We start from the raw sequence: 24,056 nt of genomic DNA on the forward strand, positions 1-24,056 counted from the left end.
TATAATTTCAATATAAATGAAAGATAATTTCAATATAAATCCTCACTATTAATCAGAAGCACAACATAACGGAGGTGCAAATGCAGAAAACAGCACTGATACTACATCTGTTCTTCTTTCAACCATATCTGTGAGAGCTCGGTGAAATAAACTGACAGGGTTGTTCATTGCTTTTAATTATAAATTAATTCCCAGTAGAAGGGAAAAAGCTGATCCTTTTTGATTGAATTAGAGAAAACTAGGCTAAATTCCATTAAATGTTCCACAGCTTTGCAGTGGCAAAGAGATGACCTAGTTAATAGATCTTTTCTGTTCCTAGGTTCTGTTCAAGGCTTAATTATGTTTCCCCTTGAAACAAGAAAATCTAAGGAATGTGAATGTCATGGGTTTGAGGACTGATCTGAGTTCATGGACTCGAGGGGAATATAACCGGAATGTGTACACAAATCTGAACAGGAAGGATATGGAAATACATACAACAGGAATATAAGTAGAATAGAAAACTGTTTCTTTCCCTCCCCATCCCTTCCTTATCAGAGTGATTTTTACAGATCCCTCGTGTCAGCCACATCAGGTAAATAGGTTCAGCCAGGGCTGCTGTAAAGGCAGTGCTCCTCTGAGCCCTCAGTCCTGGGGCACATCTCCCTTCATAGCCTGCTCTCCTGGGACACCTTGCTACTATAGATAAGCCACTGCTGTCTTATCTAAGAGATTTGCTAGATGGTGCCTTGTACTCAGTTGCACAGGTAACTGAGTTTCATAAAAATCTTAGTGTGGAGCTTGTCCAAAGGAACTTAGACCAAAGTATTTACATAAAAAAGCTTAATTGAGTACAAGGAACAAATTACACTCTGACTTACACTGTCTGATTATGCAATTCTGAATTAGTTATGAGAAAAGCAATATGAGACGTACATTTTGAAATTATCCTCAGCTTTTGTACCCCAAATAAACCAATAGCAAAATGGAGGCAGGGTCACATGCTCAGTTTTTGAATGAACAAACAAATGCCTTGTTGTCTTTAAGAAACTTGTAATATTCATTTGGGAAGAAATTTAGTGATGGGGTCAAAACAAAAGCATCTGGCAGTCCTCTTAGTTCTCAGAGCTATAACTCTTATTTATTAAACTGAACCTTGGAGGAGGGGCTCTGCTTCCGTGAGCATACAGTATGTGCACTTCCATCAGAAAATGAGTTTTATTTCCTTTCTTCATCAGTGAAAGTAAGGGGCTTCACTAAATAAATGCCTAGATCCTTAGAGATTCCTAGTTCTGAATTTTTGGAAATCAGTTTTTGAAGTAATATCTGAAATCAGAGCCTTTATGATACCACTGCTTTTTACTTATCTACCTTAATAATTAATATGCACAGTGCAAAATTATTTGGGGTGCTTATGTAGCTAGGAAAATGCTTTCTTGGGCTTTTTTTTTATATATATATTTTAATACCTAAAACTAGAGCTGCAAAATAAGATCTAAACCATTTAGTGATGGACTGCCTTTGGTAAAAGCATACCTTTTGGTTGCCTTGAAACACTGCACAGCTCTTCTCCTCCCAAAATGACTTTGTCCAGCTCCTTAGCTGTAGTCAGAGAAGTTCATTGGAGGAATATGTTCCTTAGAGATTCTCCTTATTTCTGAGGCTCTTCCTCTTGGTTAAAGGTGGCTCAACAAGCTGGGCAGTTACCAAGTAAAGCAGCCCGCTGCACTCACGAGACTGTTTCATTCCTGGTGCCACCTGTTGGGGTCAGGGACCAAGATCAGGTGAGTTTCAAATTCTTATTGTGGCAAATGGCTCTTTAAAAACATTTATAAGAGAGAGGGGGAAGGAATTATGAAACTTCAGTCACTCTTGAGCTAGCACATTCTTCTGCAGCATTTCACATTAACAGATGCTCATGATAAGGAAGGAGATAGGGATGTCATGTCAGATGTTCTGACATTAAAATCAGTCTGAGGATGTTAGCAAGGGATATAGACTCAAGGTTTTTGGGTTCTTAGGGTTGTCTTTTTTTTTTTTCTCCTTCTTTCTGTTGTCATTGTTGTTTTTAATGAATAGCTAATTCTGAAGTCCCAAAAGGTTTAGATCTTACTTTGCAGTCCCCAAAAACAAACGTTTGGGCGGAAATATCTAGAATGATGCAATCGCAAATCATGATAAGTCTTGTCTGCTGTGAGAACCTGAGATCAGAGGAGTAAAATAACAATTCTCTGTTCAGGGAGCACTTTGGAAAAGAAAGGCGGCAAGGAGTTTGTGGAAGCTGTCATTGAGCTTCGGAAAAAGAACGGGCCCTTGGACATAGCTGGAGGTGAGGCTCCGCGCTTCGGAAACCCGCACAGCCCTCGGTCGGCCACGCTCATCACAGCACATTGCTTGGGTTCCTGCTGTCCCCAGGCAACGCTGCTGGCTGTGTGTTATCTGTACACCCTAGAGTTAAAGTACACACGTCGCATCTTAAGTATCCATTGCCAAAGTAGCCAGGAAATGGTGTCGCAATGGCATAGTACAGGTAAGAGCAGGCTGTACACAGAGGCATGCACAAGCCATGCTGATCATTAAGGGTACCGCTGATAAAAGCAATTAGTTGGATACTTATTACTCAGAGCGGTTGAATTCAGCTCTGTTAAACATCTGCTTTGCTGAGATGCCACTGAACTTAAGCACATGCTCAAAGTTAAGCACCTGCTTGGGCACTTCATTTAATCAGTGCCAAAATATCACTGCAGAAGCTTATGATTTTTTGATGTCTAGTTATCAAGTTTTATGTAATATTTGAGAAAAACGTCAACTATGAGAGTACTAATGTTTGGTAATGGCAATTTGACACCATCTGTGATATTGCTGATACATGCTGGTTCATATAGAATGTTGGTTCTGCCATCTGTGTTTATGCTATAAAAATAAATACAGCACATGCAGTTTTGTAAACTAATTTTGACTAAAGCTGAGGGAGAGATGAAAGGCTTCAACTATGGCAGAAGAAATTATGACTGTTTACTTCTGGTGCTTCATACACATTTCTTCCTTGCTTTTTAAAAATATTACTAAAGTTCTTCTTGGAATCCTTTTGCAGAAATATTTAGAATCCTTCCCCCCCCCACCTACACTATTCCTTATCAACTTACAATGAGCTAGATGAACTGTGCTCACAAACAGATTGCATTATGGAAAAAAAAAAAATGTTTCTCTCAGACATCAATGCACCCCTCATGTCTGAGCACTGCATGCCAGTCTCATCCTGTGGAGAGCTACATGCTACCCCAGAGAACCTGGCTGCTAGAAAAGAATGGACACAAGTTGATTTCCCCATTAACAGACACCCAGTTTTCAGATTTCTCAGTAGCACAGATAACCCTTTCAATGAAATAACCAGGATCCTTACCTGGACTGTGGCTGTAACTAGCACAGAATGTGGCTGTGGTTCTTTTTGTTTGTTTCTATAGCAAAACTCACTTCCCCTTTCAGAACATTTGCATCTGAAGTAAAGGACAGCTGCTCTGGGTAATTAACAGCTGTCTTCAACAGAATCCTAATGAGTTAATTAATGACTACTCTAGAATACACTCCCTGTCTGAGAGATACTGAAGTTGGTGATGTATATCAATGCAGTATTTTATCTTCCATTGTGAAGGTATTATCAGCATTTCACATCTGACTAGAGATATGTCAGCTGGTTTTATGAGATTGTTCTTGGATTTATGATGTAGTCTGGATCTGCCAACATTTTAGTGGCGTATAAGGACAAATTACAGTTGCCTAGAGTTGAGGTTATTCAACATGTTGAGAATCTGCAAATCCATAAGAACATAAGCCCTTGTGCTTCCATTGTCCTTTAAATGGTACTCTTCTGATTAACCTGTCAGAAAGCCACATGACAAAATCTATTTTCTCCATATGTGATAACAGCACCCAGAGTTTCCTGCTCTATTTAAATTAAAAAATGCTTCGTAAAGATTCCAGAATGTGCTAGAGGATGTCTGGCCTCTAAGCACCTTTACAAAACTGATTTCTGTAAAGATCACTGGTATTTTTCTTACTGTTTTTGAAGACAGAAGCTTTCATTTTTAACCTGTGCTTTTGCAGTCCTATATTATTACATCCCATAGGCTGTTAGAGGGCTGACTCTTGGTGAAGGTTCAATGCATGATCCTGTAAGACGGTGATAAGTTTCTAATTGCAGACACAGACCTGCGAGTTCAGAAATGGCAGTGCCCCTCTTGTCCTGCTTTCTGGAGACCCACTGGCTGTCAGTGGGCAGTAGACAGGCGCTCCTGTGCCTTGGTAATCCTTACGTGTCCCTGACAGTATCCTGGTGACAGCATGCAATCAGTGTGGTAAAAGTTCCCTGTGCATACAAGGCCTCTCCTGTTGGTGTACAAACAGTATGAATCAAGCTTGGTGAAGCTGTAATTGCATCCTGTCCAACTATCTGTCAGAAACGTGACAAGAGTCACTTAAAAGTGGCATTCTCGAAGCAGTGTCAGATGACCCAGCCACAAAAAAAAAAAACCTTGAATAAAACCAGGCCTGAAGTTTTGAAACGACACAAAATATCTTCTTTACGGTTACTCAGAAACAAAGATGGAAGCAAAAGCTTTAATTTACCTCTTTTCCAGCCTTCCTTACCAGTTTGTGGAGCACTAATTGCTCCGAAATGATCCAATTTGGGTTTCATTGTGATCAGAGGCTAGCTGGAAGAAAGGTATAGCAGGAGTAGCTGAAGGTCACACAAGTCATAACTCCGACAGAGTAGCATCCTTATACGTACTGTGGCTCTGCATTAAGCTGTGAACCAAAGCAAGATCATCCCTAGAATGGATTTACATTCTAAGAGATTACTCCCTTTTTCTCAGCCATTACACAAGTTTCCACAATCCCCAGAATAAATGTATTTCCTTTGATGTCAGTCATGAATTCTTGCTCTCAAGAATAAGCTCTATTATAGTTATGATTTATAAATTACCCCGGCAAAGTACAGCTGGAAATGGGAAATTCTCTCTAATCGTATTTCAAAACTGTGCAATTTCTAATCTAAAACATTCATAGGGGATAAAGGAATGTCTGTCGATTGTTTGCCACCTTAATCACATATGCATTCTTTTAATCCTAATGAGAGGAAAGAATTATACTTCACTTTCGTTTCTTGCTAGCTGTTGTCAGTGCTGGCCATGGGTTGCCTGCAAAGTTTGTGATCCACTGTAATAGCCCAGGCTGGGGCTCAGATAAATGTGAGGAGCTGCTGGAAAAGACGGTGAAGAACTGCTTGGCTCTGGCTGATGAAAAGAAGCTGAAATCAATTGCATTTCCTTCAATTGGCAGCGGCAGGTAAGGTTGCTACACGAACCTGATACTGGCCACATTTTCTAAGTGCAATCTTCTGTGTTCCTGTCCCTTCTCATGTACAAAACCCATTTCTACCATGCTAACTTCATTCTTGCTCATTCATTTCAGTTCCCTGAATTAAGTGTTTCTTCTAGGCTCCTTCAAGCTGTGTATGGAGCCTGTAGTATTTTCCTGAATAGCAATTACACTCTGGCATGTCTAGCAGTGATCCCTGCAGTCTTAAAGCATACAAATAGATTAAAAAGCATAAAAAGCATTTTTCAAGAGTATATCAATTTGGAATATGGAAGAAAGCATGAAGAAACAAAGTCTGTTTTACCTGGTTTTAGTGCATAACTACTACTACAGTTTCAGGATGGCTAGAAGAGGTCTTAACATTTAAGCACCAGATCTGAAGAGCCTTGATTCTCAGGATCTGTGGAGTCACTTCAAGCTTTCACCCAAAATCCATAAGCAAAACTCCACAAAGTTTACATCGTGGGACTCTTTCAGAAAGAATCATCCTAAAAGTCTTTGCCAAGATTTTTAAAACCTAAGTCTGAAGTTGAGGTTCTCTAGCTTTGTAAAGGATGCTCAGTGTCGTTAGAAAATTGGATAATATTCTTAAGAATCTAAAGATAGACTAGAATTTTGAAAAACTTGGATTTAAGAAGAGAAGGGAGGTTTGGAACATATGGCCTTTGATGGCTCACTGTAAAGACCAAGTCTACACTGGATTACACAGTGGTATATTTAACCCTAAACAACTGCCACTTTTGAAATTGCCATGAAATAAGTTGGCTGATCTTCTGCAAGAATGTTCTTCCCATTGTGCCATCTTGTCACGCTAGATTCATCTGTGCATGTTATTCGTAGGGCAGAAAGCACTGTTTGAGCTTTAGGGTGAATAACTATAAAGAAACAGAAGTTTTGCTAGAATAATAAATTTAAGCATCTTACATCAGAAAAAGCTTCAAATAAGGCTGGTTGGTTTTTTTGTGGGTGTCATTTTAAGGAGGTACCAAGAGCAAGCTTTGTAAAACTGATATAGTGGAGGATCCATACCGACCTGTTGAATTGGTGGCTGTCAGTTCAAAGTCTACTCTGTGAGATGAGCAGCTTTTCTGCAGAATAATCCAAAATACCCAAACTAGGCTGTTCTGCAAACTGCTCCTCTGGGGAAACTGTGCTGATCCACAGACTCCAGAGTAGCTAAAGAATTTGGTACGTAGGTGCCTGAAGCAAGGCTATGAGAAGTGTCTTCCACAGATCCCCTTTCTTTTCTGGAGAGCTCTCATTTCAGACTATTGTTGCAAAGCAGTTGATTGATACTAGGAGATAATGAAACCCTGAATAATCATGAGATCCACATTCTGTTATGAAATCTAGTTACTGACAGGCAAGATCTGTGGCTGTGTTCTCAGCTTGGCACATGCATGTTGCTCTTACTCAAGCCAGTTGAAGTGGTGCTTTTAAAACACAGAGAGGAATCAACTGGCATGGAGAAACATATGTTGTTTATTTTCCCTTTTTTCTTTAATTAGAAATACTCAAGCATAAATTAGTTTGAGAAAACAGAATATATTCTGACAGTACTCTTGTTTTTTTTTATGAAGTCAGAAGTGTTAAAAAAAGAGTAAAGCTTTTAAAGACAGCAAATACCAAAGACACCACATGTATGCAGCTGTTCTAGTACAGACATCTGTCAAGCAGACATCACCCAATAAATCCACATAAACAGTTTCATTCTCTTTTATAGTTGAGGAATGGGATTACATGAGGGCAGTTCAAATAAATCATGGGGGAAAATAAAATAGCATATTTGTAGTGTTCAGTGGGCCAGATGCACAGCTACAGCCAACTTGTGGCAAGCATAAATTGGGTGCTGTACAAAGGTAGCCTGGAGTTCAGCCTGGTAGGGACAGCATTAGAATAGAGAAAGAAGAGTTTGAGATGGAAAATAAAATAATCCTTAAAGCAGGGATTTCATTCTGAGGCTCTGTGGATGGAATTGACACTAACTTGGCTGAAGTCTCAAATGGCCTCTTCACAAGAATTTAACTCGGACCAGTAGGTCATTGCAAGAGGCTTCTGTTTCACCTTGCAGCCCACACATGGCCACTGGTCAGCAACCTCCTTCTGATTTTCCCATTTTCCATCTGCCTCCCCCCCCCCCCCCCCCCCCCCCAGTGGTCCTAAACAACTCATTTTATTTGGCTTCCCTGTGTCCATGCCGCCCTCTGCTCAATCTGCTCTTCTGTCTTTCACAATGTTGTGCCCACCTTGCTGGAACATCAGCAAGTGGAAGTTGTATGACTTCAGAGTCCAATTTGAACAATTCAGAAACAGCATATACCTTGATTTTTATGCTCTCTTTCATGACTGTTCCTTCTTAGGAGCAAAACTCCTCAGATGCCTGCTCCATGTACGCTAGGACACAGCATTCATAAGTAACTCACAAACATAGGCATACACACTCCATGCCCTTTTCTCTGTGTAAGCCAACAGCTGGAAGTAGCTCTGGTGTCACAACTATGCTGGCAGGTCACACAGCTCATTCTCACCAGCCAGCTCAAGCAGCTTTGGAAACGTACAAGTGTTTTCAGAAAGCTTTCTCCTTCCCCCTCCCACCCCCCTTTTCTGCTTCAATAAGAGAAAAAAAAAGCAAAGGTCTTCTTTAGAAAAGAAAATAACACATGCTGTTTCTTCATGTAATCATTTTTGAAAAATCACAAGCACTGTCTTCAGGCAGCACATGCAATATCACATTACAGGCAGCAGTAATGCAGGATTACTCTTGCAGTGTATTTTGTAGTAAGGTAATGTGCAGTAAGCAGTCCATGACAAAGGCAATTGCTTTTCTTGTTTTGTGTCTTGCAGCATGTGATGAGAATGAGAGTACAGCAATGTTTTATTATCAGTTTGGTGCTTCACTGAGCACATACTAAGTCATGATGCACCTGTTTATGGCAGAGGTGAATTTAGCCCTGTTTCTATTCTATGATTCTATAACTTTTTGAGGAAACCAAGAAACTCATCCATTTGTATAATCTATAAATTATTAATAATTGTCCTATGTTATTTGCCAGTATAACACACTTTAGTTGGCTTCAATAACAGATTGTGTTAAACATCATCAGTGTTCTCCATTTTACTTAACTTCGTAAAGTTTTCTTCAATACAAAAACTTTTTTTTTTTCCCCCTCTGTTTGTTTTCCCTTGGAGACTACTCACACTCTGCTTAAATTTAATGGCAGAGCTTCTGTTCGCAGAAGAGTTTGAATTCTGGAATTTCCTAAAGTACTACCGTTCCTATCACTGCTATGTTCTAACAGCACGATGAGTGCTGAAACAGAAAGACACATCTCTCAAAGCTGCTAATTGCTATAATGCATGTAACACCATGGAACGTGCAATAATAACAGCAGAGCAGCAAGATCCCAGGCTGCAGCCAGTGAGAATTCACTCAAGCACAACAGTAACAGGCACAGAAATAAGAGAAAGAAGCTGCTTACCTTTGGAAGGCCTCAGGTACACAGGGATCTCTAGCAAGATACCTTTGCCTCCCCTGCCAACCCTTAAATGAGGTCTGGGAAGGGGTGGATCCTGGTTCCACCCCTTCCAGTCACTCAGGTGCATTGCATACACCTGAGCTCCCCTGGGTTGGCCCTGCCTTCCCGCCAGGTGCTCAGTCACTGCTTCAAGCTGTGACTTAGCATTTCTGCTACAAATGTAGGTGTATGGTTGTTTCTTTAGAGATTGGTTGAATTGATGGGGATGTGGGACTTGTACAGAAATAGTTTCTGTAAAGATTTTGGTCTTAACTACAGTGAAGAAAAGAGAAAGAAGGCATGAGTTGTAGTTAGGCAAAACACTGGTAGTAACGTGTAGAGAAACAAGAGAGGATGATGTGCTTGGAAAGTGCAGTCTTCACAGTCTAGGAAAACGTGTGTAACTTCTTCATCCCTTCCTCTGCTCCTCACCATTCTCTTTTTATTGACTGCATCATTAAATTAATTCTATTGCTCTACTGTTCTTATACATAACTCTTAGAAAAATGAATCACACCAAACCTATCACAGGCGTGTTTGTACTGTGATTTCAAGCACACATATCATCCACTGGTATCCTGCTGCTGCTCTCCATGACTCTCCTCAAGGAAGCACTAATTGCATGAGGTCCTCCAGGCTGAGCTTCCGTGCAGAGGATGCTGGCTCATTCTGTTTCCAGGTGACCAGCAGCAGAGAGAGGTCACTGGATAAGCCTCACAGTACTTCTGTAGGGCTTGCTCTGCCCTCTGCCACTGACACTGAGCCACCTCTCCCTCTTCCTAATCACGTGCAGCAGGAATTTTCCCTTGTCATGTGTAATCCTAAGCAACACACACACTTGGAAGAAATAATATGAACAAAATAATTAGTTCCATAGGCTGCCATACTCTGGGCAGCAGCTGCATTCTGCTGGCTTCCAGGTGGCTGCGGTTCTACTCAAAAACAGCTATTGTTTTTTTCTTTCTTCTAAAAATACTGTAATAAATTAGGAAAAAACATCACTGACTTATGGTATTACAAGGAATAAAAAAAGACAGAAAAAATCCTGCTGTTGTCAAAATTACAACCGTTACCATCCACCTCTGCCATTCCTGTACTGAAAATTCATCTGAGAATGGCTTTAGTAGTACATCCTTATCACTGTCTATGAAAGATTTGAGTAAACACACGCTGTATAACAGTATTGACTGTCATGTATCTGTAAGTGCATGTCAATCAACCAGATAATGTTCAACAGGATCTTCAAATTCAGCTGGATCCTACTCTTAATAGCATGGTGACATCCCATCACCTTCAGGTTGATTACTGAACTGTGCTTTTCTGTGGCTGAGGATTTGCTCAGACTTTGGTGAGGCGAAAACCACCCGCTGGGTGGGCAGAAGTAGCTCACGAGTAACACAACAGAGACGTTTAGACCCCGTTCAAAATACCAGGAGTAATTTCAGGCATCTGCCATGACTTACAGAGCTCTTACAGTTGTTATCACGGCTTTGCTGAGACCGTTCTACTTTTGCTTGACTTGTTTTCTCACTGCCAAACTACTAGAACTCATTCTCTCCATTTTCAGCCTGCAGCAAGACTGTGCAAGTCACTTCCTTCATTTCGTACTGTATAATTAACCTCGAATAGCAGGAAAGCCATATTATACTTTGTCTTTTCATGCTTCAATTTCTACACCAACTTCTCTGTCCCTTTTACTTTTTCTTCTTCAGTAGTTGGTTTGCTTTCAGGTTAGGTCTGACTGTGCAGCTCTAACCTATGCTCAGTTCTTCTGAGTGCTTAGCTGACTGGCCACTGGTTTACTTGTCTGCTAAATGAGAACAGTGGAGCCAGCAGATATTGAAAGGTTCGCCCCATCAACGCATGTGGACTCCGCGTTCGTATTTCGGGAATGCTTTCTTCTGTTTGAACATTTAAGTCTTGCCTAAACAAACAACTTTGTGGCTTCTAATTCATTTGGTAAACACCAGCTTTGTAGCTTTCTTTACTGTGCTGCATGAGGGAGAAGTCTGAGCATTCCGCGCAAGATTACGCTATCAAAAGCTTGTTCAGCAGGGCTTGATTTTCTTTCTTTTGTTTGTCTCTCCTACTAGAAATGGTTTCCCAAAGCAAACGGCTGCGCAGCTGATCCTGAAAGCCATCTCCAGCTACTTTGTGTCAACAATGTCCTCTTCAATCAAGACGGTGTACTTCGTGCTCTTTGACAGTGAGAGTATAGGAATATACGTGCAGGAAATGGCCAAATTAGATGCCAACTGAGCATAGAAAGCTGCAGTACCAGCCCCCTTCTACCCTTCCTCTTCTCCAAAACCTTAACTCATTGTGAAGCAGAACATCCCTTATTTTAAATTTTGCTCATCTAGGGAAATAAAGGTGGATTTTTGGATTTGTTTATTTTAGTTTTGTTTTTTTACTTTCTAAAATGTTTTACGTTGGCACTGATAGTTGGCATTACTGCTGTTAATGCACTGTATACCAGGCATCGTCTGAACTTAGTGTAATCTAGGAGATTTTATAGTTTTATTTTAATGAAGTATGGATTGAAGCAGGAAGCTGTTAGGAAAATGTAGTCTTTTACTCGTGAAAGAAACAGGCCGACCCTATTTTGTAACTGTGTTGTGGTGCTTTATCAATACATCGAGTGGCGTTCCTTTCATTTTTTTAAAAGAACAGATGCTATAAACCTAATTTGTGTTTGTTTATTGTCTTAATGATAAATCCAGAAGAAAAGATACAGAGACCCTCTTGTCCTTAATTATATTTACAATTTTGAAATGGTGTGAATCGATTTAGTAAAATGTTTGAACTGTTGCTGTTGGCGTACTGGAATTTTTCCTCTTAAGTCTTTATTTTTTTAAATTCGGAGAAGTTAGCTGTGAGAAGTACACCAGATCTGAATTAGTGGCTTGGAATCTTGTCTGGAGACGTCGGGCATCGTATGTGTACTGGGTGGATGTCTGCACACTCTCACAACTGACCCTTTCTTCTGTGAAGTTCAGGCTCTCCCGTTGGTGCTTCAGATCTCCCGTAGAAGAAGCTGATTTAATTGGCTGCTTAGTGTGAGAGGTCCCAGCCTTTTAAATCAAGTAAGGCCTAGGGTTTTTTTGAACGAGTTCCAGTTGTTGACTAGTGGGCTGTTTGAAGCCATTCTGTATTATTTCCACATCTTTATGAGCCCAGTTTGTACTGGTTGCTATATGGCTTGCACAGCTGAAATCCATACCAACATAAACCTTATGGAAGCCGCTTGTTTTTGTACTTTGAGAAAGGAAAGGTTACACATTCAAAAGCATATGAATGCTCTCTCTGAAGAGGAAGCTCTTCCTTTGAAGTCTTTAGCCTGCTTTCTAGATAGTAGGCATACGTTTTCAATTTCTATTAAAAACTTCATTTGTTGATGAAAGAATACTTTGCATCCATCCTGAGTTGATCCGGAGCAATGAATGGAACATATCTGACTGTTTCCAGTAAGCTCAGGACTCACTGTGTGTATCCTGAGTACCAGATATTAAAAGCAGGTAAGCTTAAGCTCCATCAAAAGCTTGTCGTTTTTTTTTTTGTATAGGATTGTGCATACTTTCAGCGTTTGAGTGAAATGCTTTGGAGGAACAACAGTAACAAACACTAGAAGGGAAAATTAGAACCGTGCTGTTCTAAACAAGTACACAGAGTTAGGAGCAGAGAGTAAATTCTGTGTAAACACATGAGGCGTTTGACCACACTATGAAACTGGAATTTTTTAAAGGCCAGAATACATCTAAGTGTCAGTCTTTAACGATAGCAGCTTAAGCAGCAATAATTAAGGAGCAATACCTCAGCGCTGAATTGTGAGTGGCACATTCCTGCCGTTGTGCTGGTTCTGATAGGGAAAACACGCCGCTGCACTTTCCTCGAATGTCACTAGGTGTCACTGAAAGGATTGAAGAGCAGAGCAAAGCCTGGAGGAGGGGGGTCCTGGGGAAACGCTTGGGATGAGAAGGACCCTTTTTTTCACTACAGAAGGAATGTGCACATCCCAACACGTGTGCACCCAACAGATTTCAGCTTCTTGGTCTGTTTACACATTACAGGAAATTCTGAAGTGCAAATTCTCCGAATTACACCAGCAACAGGAAAAAAAAATGTATTTAACCACTGGTATTTTCAAAGCGGTTAAAAATACAGCCTGCAGTGATACTTAACAGATCTTTTACACAAGATGAGGAGATGTCAACTTTGAACTGAGAAAACCTCAAAACAAACTATGCCATAAATCAAATGGCTTGGACTTGTTTCTTCTGGCCAAAAATCTCATCCACTTCTTCAACCACCGGCTCTGTGAATGGTTCACTGATCCACCATTGCTTGTGATGTGCAAAGTTGGCTTTGTTTGAATTCAGGTCCTTTTGCAAATTAAGGGCCATGAACAGCTCCTACCTGATGAGGATCCGAGCTCTCAGCATCATTTTCCACAGTAAACAGGAACAGTTATCAACGTTTCTCCCATGGCCTCGAGCAGGGGAATGCCTTGTTTCTCACAGCAGGCAGAGCCCCAACCTGAGAGCTTTAAGAGGATCTCCATTCTCATTATAACCCAGCTGTGGAACATCATTTACAGTGAGCATCACAGTATCTTCCTTTTGTACAAGTTCCGGAGCATCCTTCTTCCTGGCGCTCGTGCAAAAGCTCCTAAACCCTCGGTGTTTCCACTGACTGCTGTGAATCACCCACCTTTCCCACAGCCTGGGGGACATTGCTCTGAGTCCTGCAACCCAGCAGGCCACGTCAGGAAAGCAGAAGCTGAAGATCCCAGAACAAGCCTGAACTCAGCCACACGGTGCAGCCCCAGCAGATTATGGCATATATTCAAAAACCTGAAAAGGAACATATCTGGTTACCTGTGTAACAAGAAAAACAGAAGAAATTGCTGCTAATGTGTGCTGGGACTAAAACAACATCACTTTGGGAGTTGTCTTCCCAGCATTTAACAGCTAAGCATGCTAGCTCCAATTGCAAAACTAAATCATTTCAGGAAGGCCACATACAGAAACTCTCAATGAACTTCTCTTTACTGCTTGTTCTGTCATTGCTACAGTCCATTAGGGAACTCGTCTGAAAATAATGGTTAAGATGAATGTTCTCTAAATACTTTAAAATGTTAAAAACATTGTGGCCAGCAGCATTTTCCATCCCCTGCCTCAAGTCTTGCTCTCCAGTACTATTCTGCTTTTAGTCTGCTGACTTTTCCTCCTGTAGGTAATTCATCGTAATACTGTCCTTTGGGTGAATCAAAAATCACGTTACTTTAGCAGTTCCCTCTAATTTTGTAGGCTATCATCCTGCCAAAGCTTTTTTCATCCCAAGTTGTCAGCTGGTATGATTAGTTGAGCAGGTATAATTACCCTACCACAGTCATGGTCAGGTTGCCAGGCTGGGTTTCAGATGCAATTAGCTGCTGACAGAAGTGTTACTTTGCCCCAGAGAGGAAGTAAGCAGAAATGCAAATTTGGGGTCTCTCTGTTTCCCCACTGAAGGGGAAGAATTCATAATCACACTACAGCTCGTCTGCCTCTTGGAATCTTCCTTCCTGAAGTCCTTTTTCCCCCCTGAGAAATGGAAGCAATGAATAACAACGTTTGTGTAACCTTTACTTTTCTAAAACAGTTGGAGGAGGGCAGAGTATTTGGTAACCGCAGTGCAGATGTGTCTTCTGGATGATTAGTGCCGTGATGGACAGGTTAGACTTTCAGTCTCATGTTACATTCCACTGGAATCAGCCTTCCATCCTTCATGATTAATTTAAGATTCAGTAACAAATCTTGCTGCATTTCCTCCAGCTCCTTTTTAGATCTCAACTTTTCGGAAGTTTGGATTTCGCATTTTGGCAGATCCAGAGGTACATGCAGGCTCCTAACATCCGCATCTGTCCTGCAACCCTGACTGAGATCTGCCCCCTGTTCTGAGACATGCCCTGGGCAAAAGTCTGGGAACAAACCTGTCTGCTTCAGCTCCCCCTGCTCCGCTGCTTCCGTGGGCATCCAGCGCTGCACAGAGATTGGGGCATTACTAAAATAAAGTGGCCAAGCAAGGACTAATCTCGATAAACACGGGTGCCAGGAGGGACAGAAACACGATGGGGGCCGTCCCCATTCTGATCTCTGTTTTCAATCTGTGGATACAAACATCTTTAAGTGGTATTATAACCCCAAATATCCGCTACAAAACGCACGATGTTACTTTTCAGTCCCACGTTCTGGTTCTCCTGCGGTGCTTTTCCCCATTCTTTTCACAGTGTAGATTCATTAACATTCCAATTATCTATGGAATGATCTCTCTTCTCTGCTACAAACTGCGAGGGCATTGCACAGGCTCCCTCTTAAACTTCCACACAATAGAAGGACAACATACAGCGAGGTAATGAATGCACCTGATGGGACAGCGTCAGAACCTCTGTTCTCCAGAGATTTGTTGGGAACAAATGCTTCCATGTACATGATTTCATAACTGTAAAATATTGTTTTATGATTCATTAGGAGCAGCAGCAGCATGATTACTGTATGAAAATGCAAAGAGATGGGTCTTGACGGCTAGATGTGAGAGCTTCTCATCTCTCTGCCTGCAGACTTACTGCAGTGAAGGCAGTAAAATGGCCAAGTATTTGTACAAGTGCAAGGAGACTGGAATCTGACTCACTAGGCATGAGCAAAGCACTCTTAGAAATGCTTTTTTTTCCAGTAAAAAGGAATCAAGAACTCTTTGGTCTGTAAACTCTCCGAAGCCAAAGTATATACATCCAATGAATGTGAGAAATTTAAGAATTCAGAGAAAGTACCCCAGAAGGTAAGATAAAACACAGATGGAACGCAGGTATCCCATACAGGCTGACAAGGTGAGAGCATTCCTTGTTAGCCAAATAAGCAGAAGTCTGCAGAAGAATCAGGCTCCAATTTCCCTACGTTTGTTAACCTCAAGTTTTTGTGAGCTCCTTTCCCCGTGATCCCAGCTAAAATTGGGTTTCTAGCCTGAAAAACAGCACTGACAGGAGCTGCAGGTGCCTGGCTGCTCAAAGATCAGGTCTGCAGCCCTTGGTAACCAGTCACATACCCTGCTCTGTGATGGTTTTACAGAGGACAGTAATACCTACAGTTGTAACAGCAACTCAGAGGGAGCAGCATAATTGATAGGCCTGAAGAGTGCAGGTAAGTAGAAAGATTGCATTTATATCCCTGGCGTGAAACCCAATGGGAGCCAGACTATTGCACACTGGCTAAAGTGCTTGAAAATTGCCACCAATTCCTTTTTGTGTTGAGTTCTTCAGAGATTTAGTTCATTCCTCCATAGAATCCCACTTAATGCCTCCACAACTCATGTTTAACCATTATCACTAGCACCTAGCTCATAAATGCTTCTTCCTTGTCAGATTCCACGAACAGGAATCAAGGGGAGATGATACTGCTGTTTCCTAATACAAAACAAGGGCAACGTTTCACAGCGTAGCCTACAAAATCCCAACTCTTCCTTTTTTTTTTTTTTTTTTCCTTTATTTTACCAGCCTGGTTAACAGGAGAAATTGGATATTTCTGTACCTTGAAATGACCAGCCTCCTTCGGCTTCGGAGAATAAATTAAAGTTGAGCCAAAGTATACCTCAGCTGCAGCGATGGGCAGATTGATTTGCTTTCCATCTGGGAGATTAAATTCCACTGCCAAAAAAATGGCACCAGCATAATTAGCTGTCAGTCAAGTTGCAAGGAGACAGACTATGTGGGATAATTGAAAGCCCTGCAGCTTCTCATTACATACTACAGTAGCCCTATTTGCAAATTTCCACCTTGAGGAGGTTCCCCTAACATTGTCAGGTTTGTACTTACTCCTCCTGGCACATTCTTCTGAAGTGAAACAGGAATACTGGGCAGGGATGGATTAATTTTAAGTAATTTTTGCCTAACCCAAGTTAAGTTGCTTATAATATATTTGTCAACAGCCCCTGACAGCTCCACTAGGCTTTAATTGCACACAGATCCAAACCACCAGAAGGAAGTGGTGGGTCTTCAACGCCGCTTATGCCCAGGAGACGCCTTTATAGGCACAGAAATCACCTTCCTGCCTTTCTCCTTTCTTTTCTCTCCATGTAATATCCCTCCCTCGTGGATTCTTTTATTCAACGAATTGTAACTCATAATGAACCTATCAGCATGCGATATTATAAACATAAATTTCATATAAAAATAACCGACTTTCCCCCCTCCGCCATTTATTGAGTTTCGAGCCCGGTTTGGCAATTGCTGAGTGTACAGAAAACATTAGGTGAGACCAGCAGCCCCGGTGATCGCAGCGAGGCCTGGGGCTCTTCTTGGCCATCCTAAAACCATAGGGAGTACACAAAACGTTCCGCTTCCGAGCATAGCAGGGGCCAGCACGGACCGCAGTCTTCTTTCAGGGTGAGCGTGTGTACTTTCTGTCACCCTTCCCAATAACTTCCTAGCTCACCAATAAAACAAGGAGAATTAGGTCTATCGCGCTTACCAATATTCCACTTTTTAACAGGAAACAGTTACTGCCAGCTCTGGCTGAAGGCTTCAGCCATCCTTTGCCCCCCCCCGGGGAAGAGGCAGGGCTGTGCCACTTGCCTTGCAGCTGGGCGTTATCTCATCGTGTCTGCACTAATGCACGTTCGTGCCAATGCAGCCGAGGTGGGAGGGGATGGGGGAGATGTTGTGGACTTTGGCAGCTTCAGAGTTCTCCCAACCAGCAAAGTTACTGCTTCCCACAGAAGAGGGAGCCAGTGTCACACCTCCCACATGGCTCCAAAACCTCTGAGCTAATAAAGCCTGGTCTAATACACTAATAACTCTTAAACCAGAGCTTTCATTATAAAGAGTAATTTATGTTCACCTTTAAGAGCACCACAAACCTGAGCCCTCTTACAAGCAGAGATTTGCCTCTTTGCTCCCAGCTTCGAGGAAGTGCTGCAGGGAGGCTTTCCAGATCTGGTGGGGACTCACTGGTGGGAACTGGGAGCCAAGCTGGGCGCAGAACAGGTGGCTCATAATATACAAACACTCGAGCCACTATCTCGCTGCCGTGATGTGGGAGACCGGCTCGGCACAAAATAGCAAGACAGAAACTACAGAAAATGGTGTGAAACTATTTCTGATGATTCAAGCTCTATCAGGAATATAGATGCACCAACCTACCCCTATGTCTACAGGAAGCAAGTTGGGATTTAGCGCACAGTCATCTCACGTTGGCTTATCCTCATGTATGTTAGGAAAGGAAAAATTGCCCCTCTTGTCTGCATACAATGGCCCTTTATGATTTATTAGACAGTCCTCCTTTTTTTGCCCCAATTACTTACTTCAAAAAGGGGTGGAAATGGGACATTCCTAGCCCTAATACTAAATGCATGTAGTCAATAAAAAAGAAAAAACTCTGAAAAATATTTAAAGGGAGGGTGCTTAAGTTATTGCAGCCCTTGGGAGCATTAATGTATGTGCCAACAAGTTACTGTATGTGGCTTTAACATGCTTATTTATTCTGCTGTGCTATAAAACTCTGTCTTAAATACTGCCAAAACCTGTTTGCCATGGCAACTCCTCATCACACATGTGTTCCAGTACTACTTACAAGTACCTTCTTAAAGAGAAATACGCAGCAGGATGAATGGCTTGTGAACTCTGGGGCATTTTACAAAGTTTTAAGCACCCAAGTAAATATTACTTTGGGCTGAAATATTTCTCCCGTATATTTCCTTTCCCCCCCACCCCTTTTTGAGTAGCTCTTTAAGCAGTGAAGCAAAGCCTGTTCCCTGCTCTCTTCTCTCCAAATGGAGCTCTGATTTGGACAAAGCACACTGCCTGATTTTAACCTGGCAGTTCTCAGGTGTTGCCAGTTGGCTGGGGAAGCATGGCAGAAATCAGCTGGTCTTGTCTTTTCAGGGGCACTGCAGCTGTTCCTGATGGAATTAGTCATCCTTTGTGTTGGCTAAAGAAAATAGATGCTTTCCCTCCTCCCATTCCCATTGAATGTTTGCTCAGCCTAGCCATCGGCCTTTAAATCCAAGTATGCACATGTTCATAATAAAGCCACGCAATGTTAATGTTACACCAGCAGTGCTGCAAGCACCCGGCCCAGCAAAGGGTTTGATCTGGGGTCCTTTTTCCATTGCTTACTTACTGCTGTGACTTAAACTGCAGAGAAAAGCTTATTTCCCACAGCACAGAGAAGAGCATCTCAGCAGCAAGTTATGTTAAGTGGAGGAGTTACAGGCTAGACTGATAGATCATCCCCCAGATACAGCACTGTGCTGCAAGGGAATCCCAGTAGGAAACTGGGCCCCTCAAAGTGTTCTTCCAATGTGTCTGACTACAGTATCTCAGTTACATGCAGCTCTGCATGAAGGAAAACTTCCACAGTCTTTCTGGGTAAAATCCCACTGGCTCAGCATACAGAGCTTGATTGATAGTGGACACCTTTTTATTATTATTATTAGTTGTTCTGTCAATGCCTGTGCCATACTTAAGCAACAGAAGGCTCCAGGCGGGTTCTGCCCTGGGAGCAGGGCTGCCTCTAGGTAGCCTTATCTAGAAAGTGCTACCCTTCCCACCTGCTGCTTTTGGAAGGGCTCACGATCCTTCTCTCCCCTTTTCATTTGTAAGAGTCTTATTTCATATTTCCCAGTCTCATCACGGGTCAGTACGCCTGTGCTGGATTCTGAACCTTTACTCTCCCTGTTTGGAGAGGGCAGAGCCAGGTCTGCAGCCCACATGACCAGATATTGCTGTGGGAGCCTCACCAGGAGCTGCAAGGATCCCATGCATCTGCACAACACCCAGAGAGGATTCCCAGGAAAGCCTCACCATCACCAGAATACCGTAGAGGTGGAAGTCCATGCCTGGGGCATCCACGACTCTGCTGAACTCACTGGACTCTATTCAGAAGATCTCCAGGAGGATCATAGAATAGAACCACAGAAGATCAAATTGGAAGGGACCTGCAATGATGATCAAGACCAACTCCTGGCTGCACAAAGTACTACCTAAAAATTAAAACTTTAGGAAAGCTGGGGGGTATCTTTGTCCTCTGTCACCATATCATGAATTTCCCCACAAGAAAGCTGTTTAATCCCTACAGAAAGGGATCTGTGAACATTACCAGCCTCTCCTGGGCCATGCACATTTTCTAGAGCTAACAGACTCCTCTTGCTCAGTCTCCCACCTCAATCCTCCCAGACTCTGTTACAGACTGCAGTGGGAGGGAGAGGGCTGGGCTCAGAAAGGCAGAGGGAACATTACTAGAACTGGTTGGAGGGACATTTGTAGTCAGCTCCAGGGGAGAGCTCCTTCCAGCACCCGGGAGTGAAATCCTAGAAAGTACCAAAACACAGTTGTTTGAAAAATAAATAGATGTATATAAAGCCAGAAAAGAAAACAGTGTATTCTTAATGCTCCATTATTAACGGTACTCAGTAAGGGATTTTCTGCTTTGCTGGAGCATGTAACAGGCTTAAATAAGAATCCCTATCAGAACATGACTTTGTAATTATGCAGATAACATTTTGCTACTGTAATGACAACAGAAACGCTCACAAACTGCATTGGTTACAAATTTCTCTGAAAAACAGAGATAATCTCAGCTTGCACTTCAGTAAAGACCGCGAGCACGTCACCTTGACAAGCTACTAACTTCAGTCTGCAGGCATTTAATAGCGTCGTCCTTTGTTTTTAGTGAGGAGTTCAGCTCCTGGTTCCTGGCACGTGTCCCCTCAGCAGTTGTGCCAGGGATGGATGCTGATTTCTTAGCCCCATGCTATTCGTTAACCATTTCCAGCTTGCATCAGTAGCACATTTCGGCAAGAGCTCAGGCGCACCCGGTGCTCGGTGGGCACTACTCAGAGTGAAAACCTTCAGGAGCTCCCTGCAGACACGGTGGTGTTTTTGAGCTAAATGTTCCTGTTTTCACCATGTTTGTAGAAAGTCTCTCGAAAGAGAGCTATCCAAACACTCCGGTGTCGCTCTTTATCTCCCCAAAATAACGATACCGCTCTGGGGGGGAAGCAGATGAAATATAGTTTGTTTTCTTTTCTCAGTGCCTGCTCGTGTTTGTGATCTCAGCGACCATCATGGAACACAAACACAACGCGGACATGCCTGCAAGTGTAAGCGACAGGATGTAACTCAACATTTCCAACGTGCAGAAGTAAAATGTAATAGTTACGTACAGTAAACGATTCCTTCTGGTAAGCTGCGACCTGCTTCTGTTCTATTGCAACAAGTGTGTTTTATTGCTCTGGCAGTAGGACCGATCCCGTCCATAGCAAGTCTTGTAAACAGCTACATCCCTTGCTGGAGAGCTGAAATGTCCTGATTACCAGCGCTTCTGTCATGTCTCACAGCTTCCTAAACCCCAACTGGAAACCATCTTGATATTATACCGTGTCATCAGAGTATAAGAACATATAAAGCGAAGTTTATTGAGTTGCAGAATTGCAGTGCATTTGCAAAATTCAGAAAGTATGTTAATGTGTTATTCCTCCTAAAAGCAGGCACTGAAAACACCCACTGTCCTACTCGTGCACGTGTTTACTGTTATTTCTGCATGAGTATCTAAATAGCTGTTAGAAAAATTTCCAAGCTGGAGTGCGTATGTTCAGTTTTACTAAAATTCTCATAAATGCGTATGAAATCTCTGCTGCCTAGAGACTTTTGAAAACAAAGTTTTTAATGGGAATCAAGTATCATGAGTGATGCCTATTATTGCATCCTACCCGCCTATTCCATTAGAGCTTGGAGACATCACACTGTTTGGTGTCATTACATAGTGCTGGAGGCATGAAAACTCTCCAGGCTGATTAGCATCTTCAGATTTCTCACAGTAAAACACCTAATCCATCAGAAAGAACTGTTGGGTCTCGGCTGATCATTCATTTGTCTCATTGAAACCCTATGACTCCATTTTAAGAGCTTTTTTATAGACTCGTATAAAGGAGAAAGTGAACTTTTTAACATGTTTGCACTCCACTAAGTCAATACACATAAAAAGAAGTACAACTGGGGTTCCTACATGGATATATGGCCCAGAAGTGCTAAGCTGGTAAAGAGATACAGCTACCAGTTAGGCAAGAGATTAGTATTTGATTGCCTTTTCTTCACATTGCTAAACACTTCCTAGAAGCAAGGGGCATCCAGAAACCCAGCAGTAGCAGGAGTCAGATCCCAAATTCCCTGGACAGATGTTTTACCCAGTACATTCCTACATGTACTTTTTCCCTACATTATTCTCTCATATTAGTACATCTTATTCTGGGTGTTGGTTTGCTGTTGCCTACCTGTCCTTTAAGCACCAGTCCAAAGCCAATGGAACGTGAAGGGCTCATGGCAGGTGTTAGAAAATCATCTCTGTTTGGACACACAGGCACAGCCCTTTAGCAGGAGTCCCATTGTACCATTGTAACTGCTTCTATTGGACCTCACTGCTCAAGGAAATAACGAATAGCCTCAGAATAATGAGTAGCCTCTGTCCCAACAAATTTACACTGTAAACATCCCCAGATGGAAGGGAACACTCTGCCCCGTTGCCTGGTAGGCTGATAACAGAGCAGAGCTAAGGATTAAGAGTGTTTTTCTCCAATGTGAAGCCCTGGTGCCCCTGGACATACTGCTGCTGTCTTTGTGGGTAATGATAGCTTGTCAAGCACAGCTGAGTGCACACACATCGACTTTGTGCATTACTGAGCATCTTCTCCCCCCACTGCGTCTCTGATGCTTGTCCATATCTTTCCCACATCGACACAAAGAGCTGAGTCAAGGGAGAGAGAAAGTGAAAGCGGCTTCTCTCCATTGGTGCTGTTGAAGGCACTTGGCTCCTCTCTCCGATGCCTGGGAGGTGGCAAGAGAAATGTAGATGGAGCAAGACAGAAGACTCTCAGCAGCTGCAAGATGCAGCAAATGAAAGGAACATGTTTTTAAATAGAAACCATCAGTACCAGTACAGCTGTCAACTGCGCTTTGCCCCAACAGTGAGTTTTTATTAAGCTCTGTAAAAACTTCTAAATCTAGAATTTTAAAAGCATTTTTTTTCCCTGTATAAAGCAAAAGTTTAAGATGGCAGATCTTTATTGAAAGTCAATGTTAAAGTAAGAGTTCCGCCAAGAGCCTAGCTGAGATGAATGCTGCTATGAATTTTCATTTGAACATCTACCTCTTAGGCAGTCTTTCACAAACTGTCTGAAGCTAATCAGAATCTCCCATCCAGATGGCAAATTAAATACCACGAAATAAACATGGAGCCATCAAGAGAAAAATGTTCATTGTTAAGCCTAAAATTTGCAAGAATTCAGCTGCATTGCCCTGCTCCAGCACAGACTGTGCAAGTTACTTATTATCCTACCCATAACTGTATTAAGAGCCTAACTGCTGGAGCTTCAGTTATGATAGGCAATTTGACAACAATCTGAAATATGCCATACCCAAAATAAACTCTGACACAAGCAGCAGTCTCAGCAGCAAACACAGTGTTTGTCTGTGTACTAAGAGTTTGAACACATGGAGTAACATAAAATGAGAATTTGAAATGCTTTAAAGCTTTATTTTATTACCTTGACCATTGCCTTGTTAACTATGCCTAATTTTCATCAGCCAACTATCCTAATTTATTTAGGGCAGATATGTCCTAACTAACTAGTGCAGCAGAGTTATCTTCTAGGGAATGGTGGGAACTACATGGCACTGCCACTTCACATTTATCCAAAGAGCAGCATTCCTGTAGTGCTTCTCATTCTAAGTGGCTTTGTTTAAGAAATGATGGGTAGTATTATTCCACCTGGCCCTACTGACTTGTCCTGGGATCAGTTTCACCACATTTCTCACCATGATAGGTTTCTCAGAGATCCTCCAGCTTTCTAAGCTGCTCATTTCAGAAAGATGATCACGATGCTGCTCACATCTTTCAGAAAGGCTGTGAAAGACAGGCCATCCTGAACACAACTCTTGGGCCAAAATACGTGCATCTTTCCATATTGGTGCAGTTCATCAAAAAATCTCTATCTCCCCTTGTCTCTAAATGGCAACTCTTCCAAGTGGCTATTTCCCTTTTTTTCCCTTTGTTCAGATAACCTGCTTCTTTTTAATTAAGAAAAGGCAGCACCCTCCTGAAAGGTAAACAAAAGGGAGGGAGAACCACAGCCAAGTGAACAGGATCCACTCTC

The 24,056-nt window shown here is 42.1% G+C and overlaps 1 protein-coding gene and 1 long non-coding RNA gene across 5 annotated transcripts in view; one reads left to right on the forward strand and one right to left on the reverse strand.

The window, feature by feature from the left end:
- The window catches only part of LOC110405165 (core histone macro-H2A.1), a 45,347-nt gene extending 33,742 nt beyond the window's left edge, over positions 1-11,605 (forward strand). For all 4 annotated transcript variants that reach the window (XM_021410207.1, XM_021410206.1, XM_021410209.1 and 1 more), the window contains exons 7-9: positions 2,219-2,308; positions 5,151-5,325; positions 10,967-11,605. In XM_021410207.1, the coding sequence (XP_021265882.1) occupies positions 2,219-2,308; positions 5,151-5,325; positions 10,967-11,132 (431 nt within the window). In that variant the 3' untranslated portion in view covers positions 11,133-11,605. The remainder of the gene's footprint in view (positions 1-2,218; positions 2,309-5,150; positions 5,326-10,966) is intronic.
- Positions 11,831-24,056, reverse strand: part of LOC110405166 — a 41,793-nt gene continuing 29,567 nt past the window's right edge. The window contains exon 5 of the long non-coding RNA XR_002442708.1: positions 11,831-13,726. This is a non-coding gene — a long non-coding RNA (uncharacterized LOC110405166). The remainder of the gene's footprint in view (positions 13,727-24,056) is intronic.

This window comes from Numida meleagris, chromosome 12 (genome assembly GCF_002078875.1).
Source record: "Numida meleagris isolate 19003 breed g44 Domestic line chromosome 12, NumMel1.0, whole genome shotgun sequence".
Taxonomy (NCBI): domain Eukaryota; kingdom Metazoa; phylum Chordata; class Aves; order Galliformes; family Numididae; genus Numida; species Numida meleagris.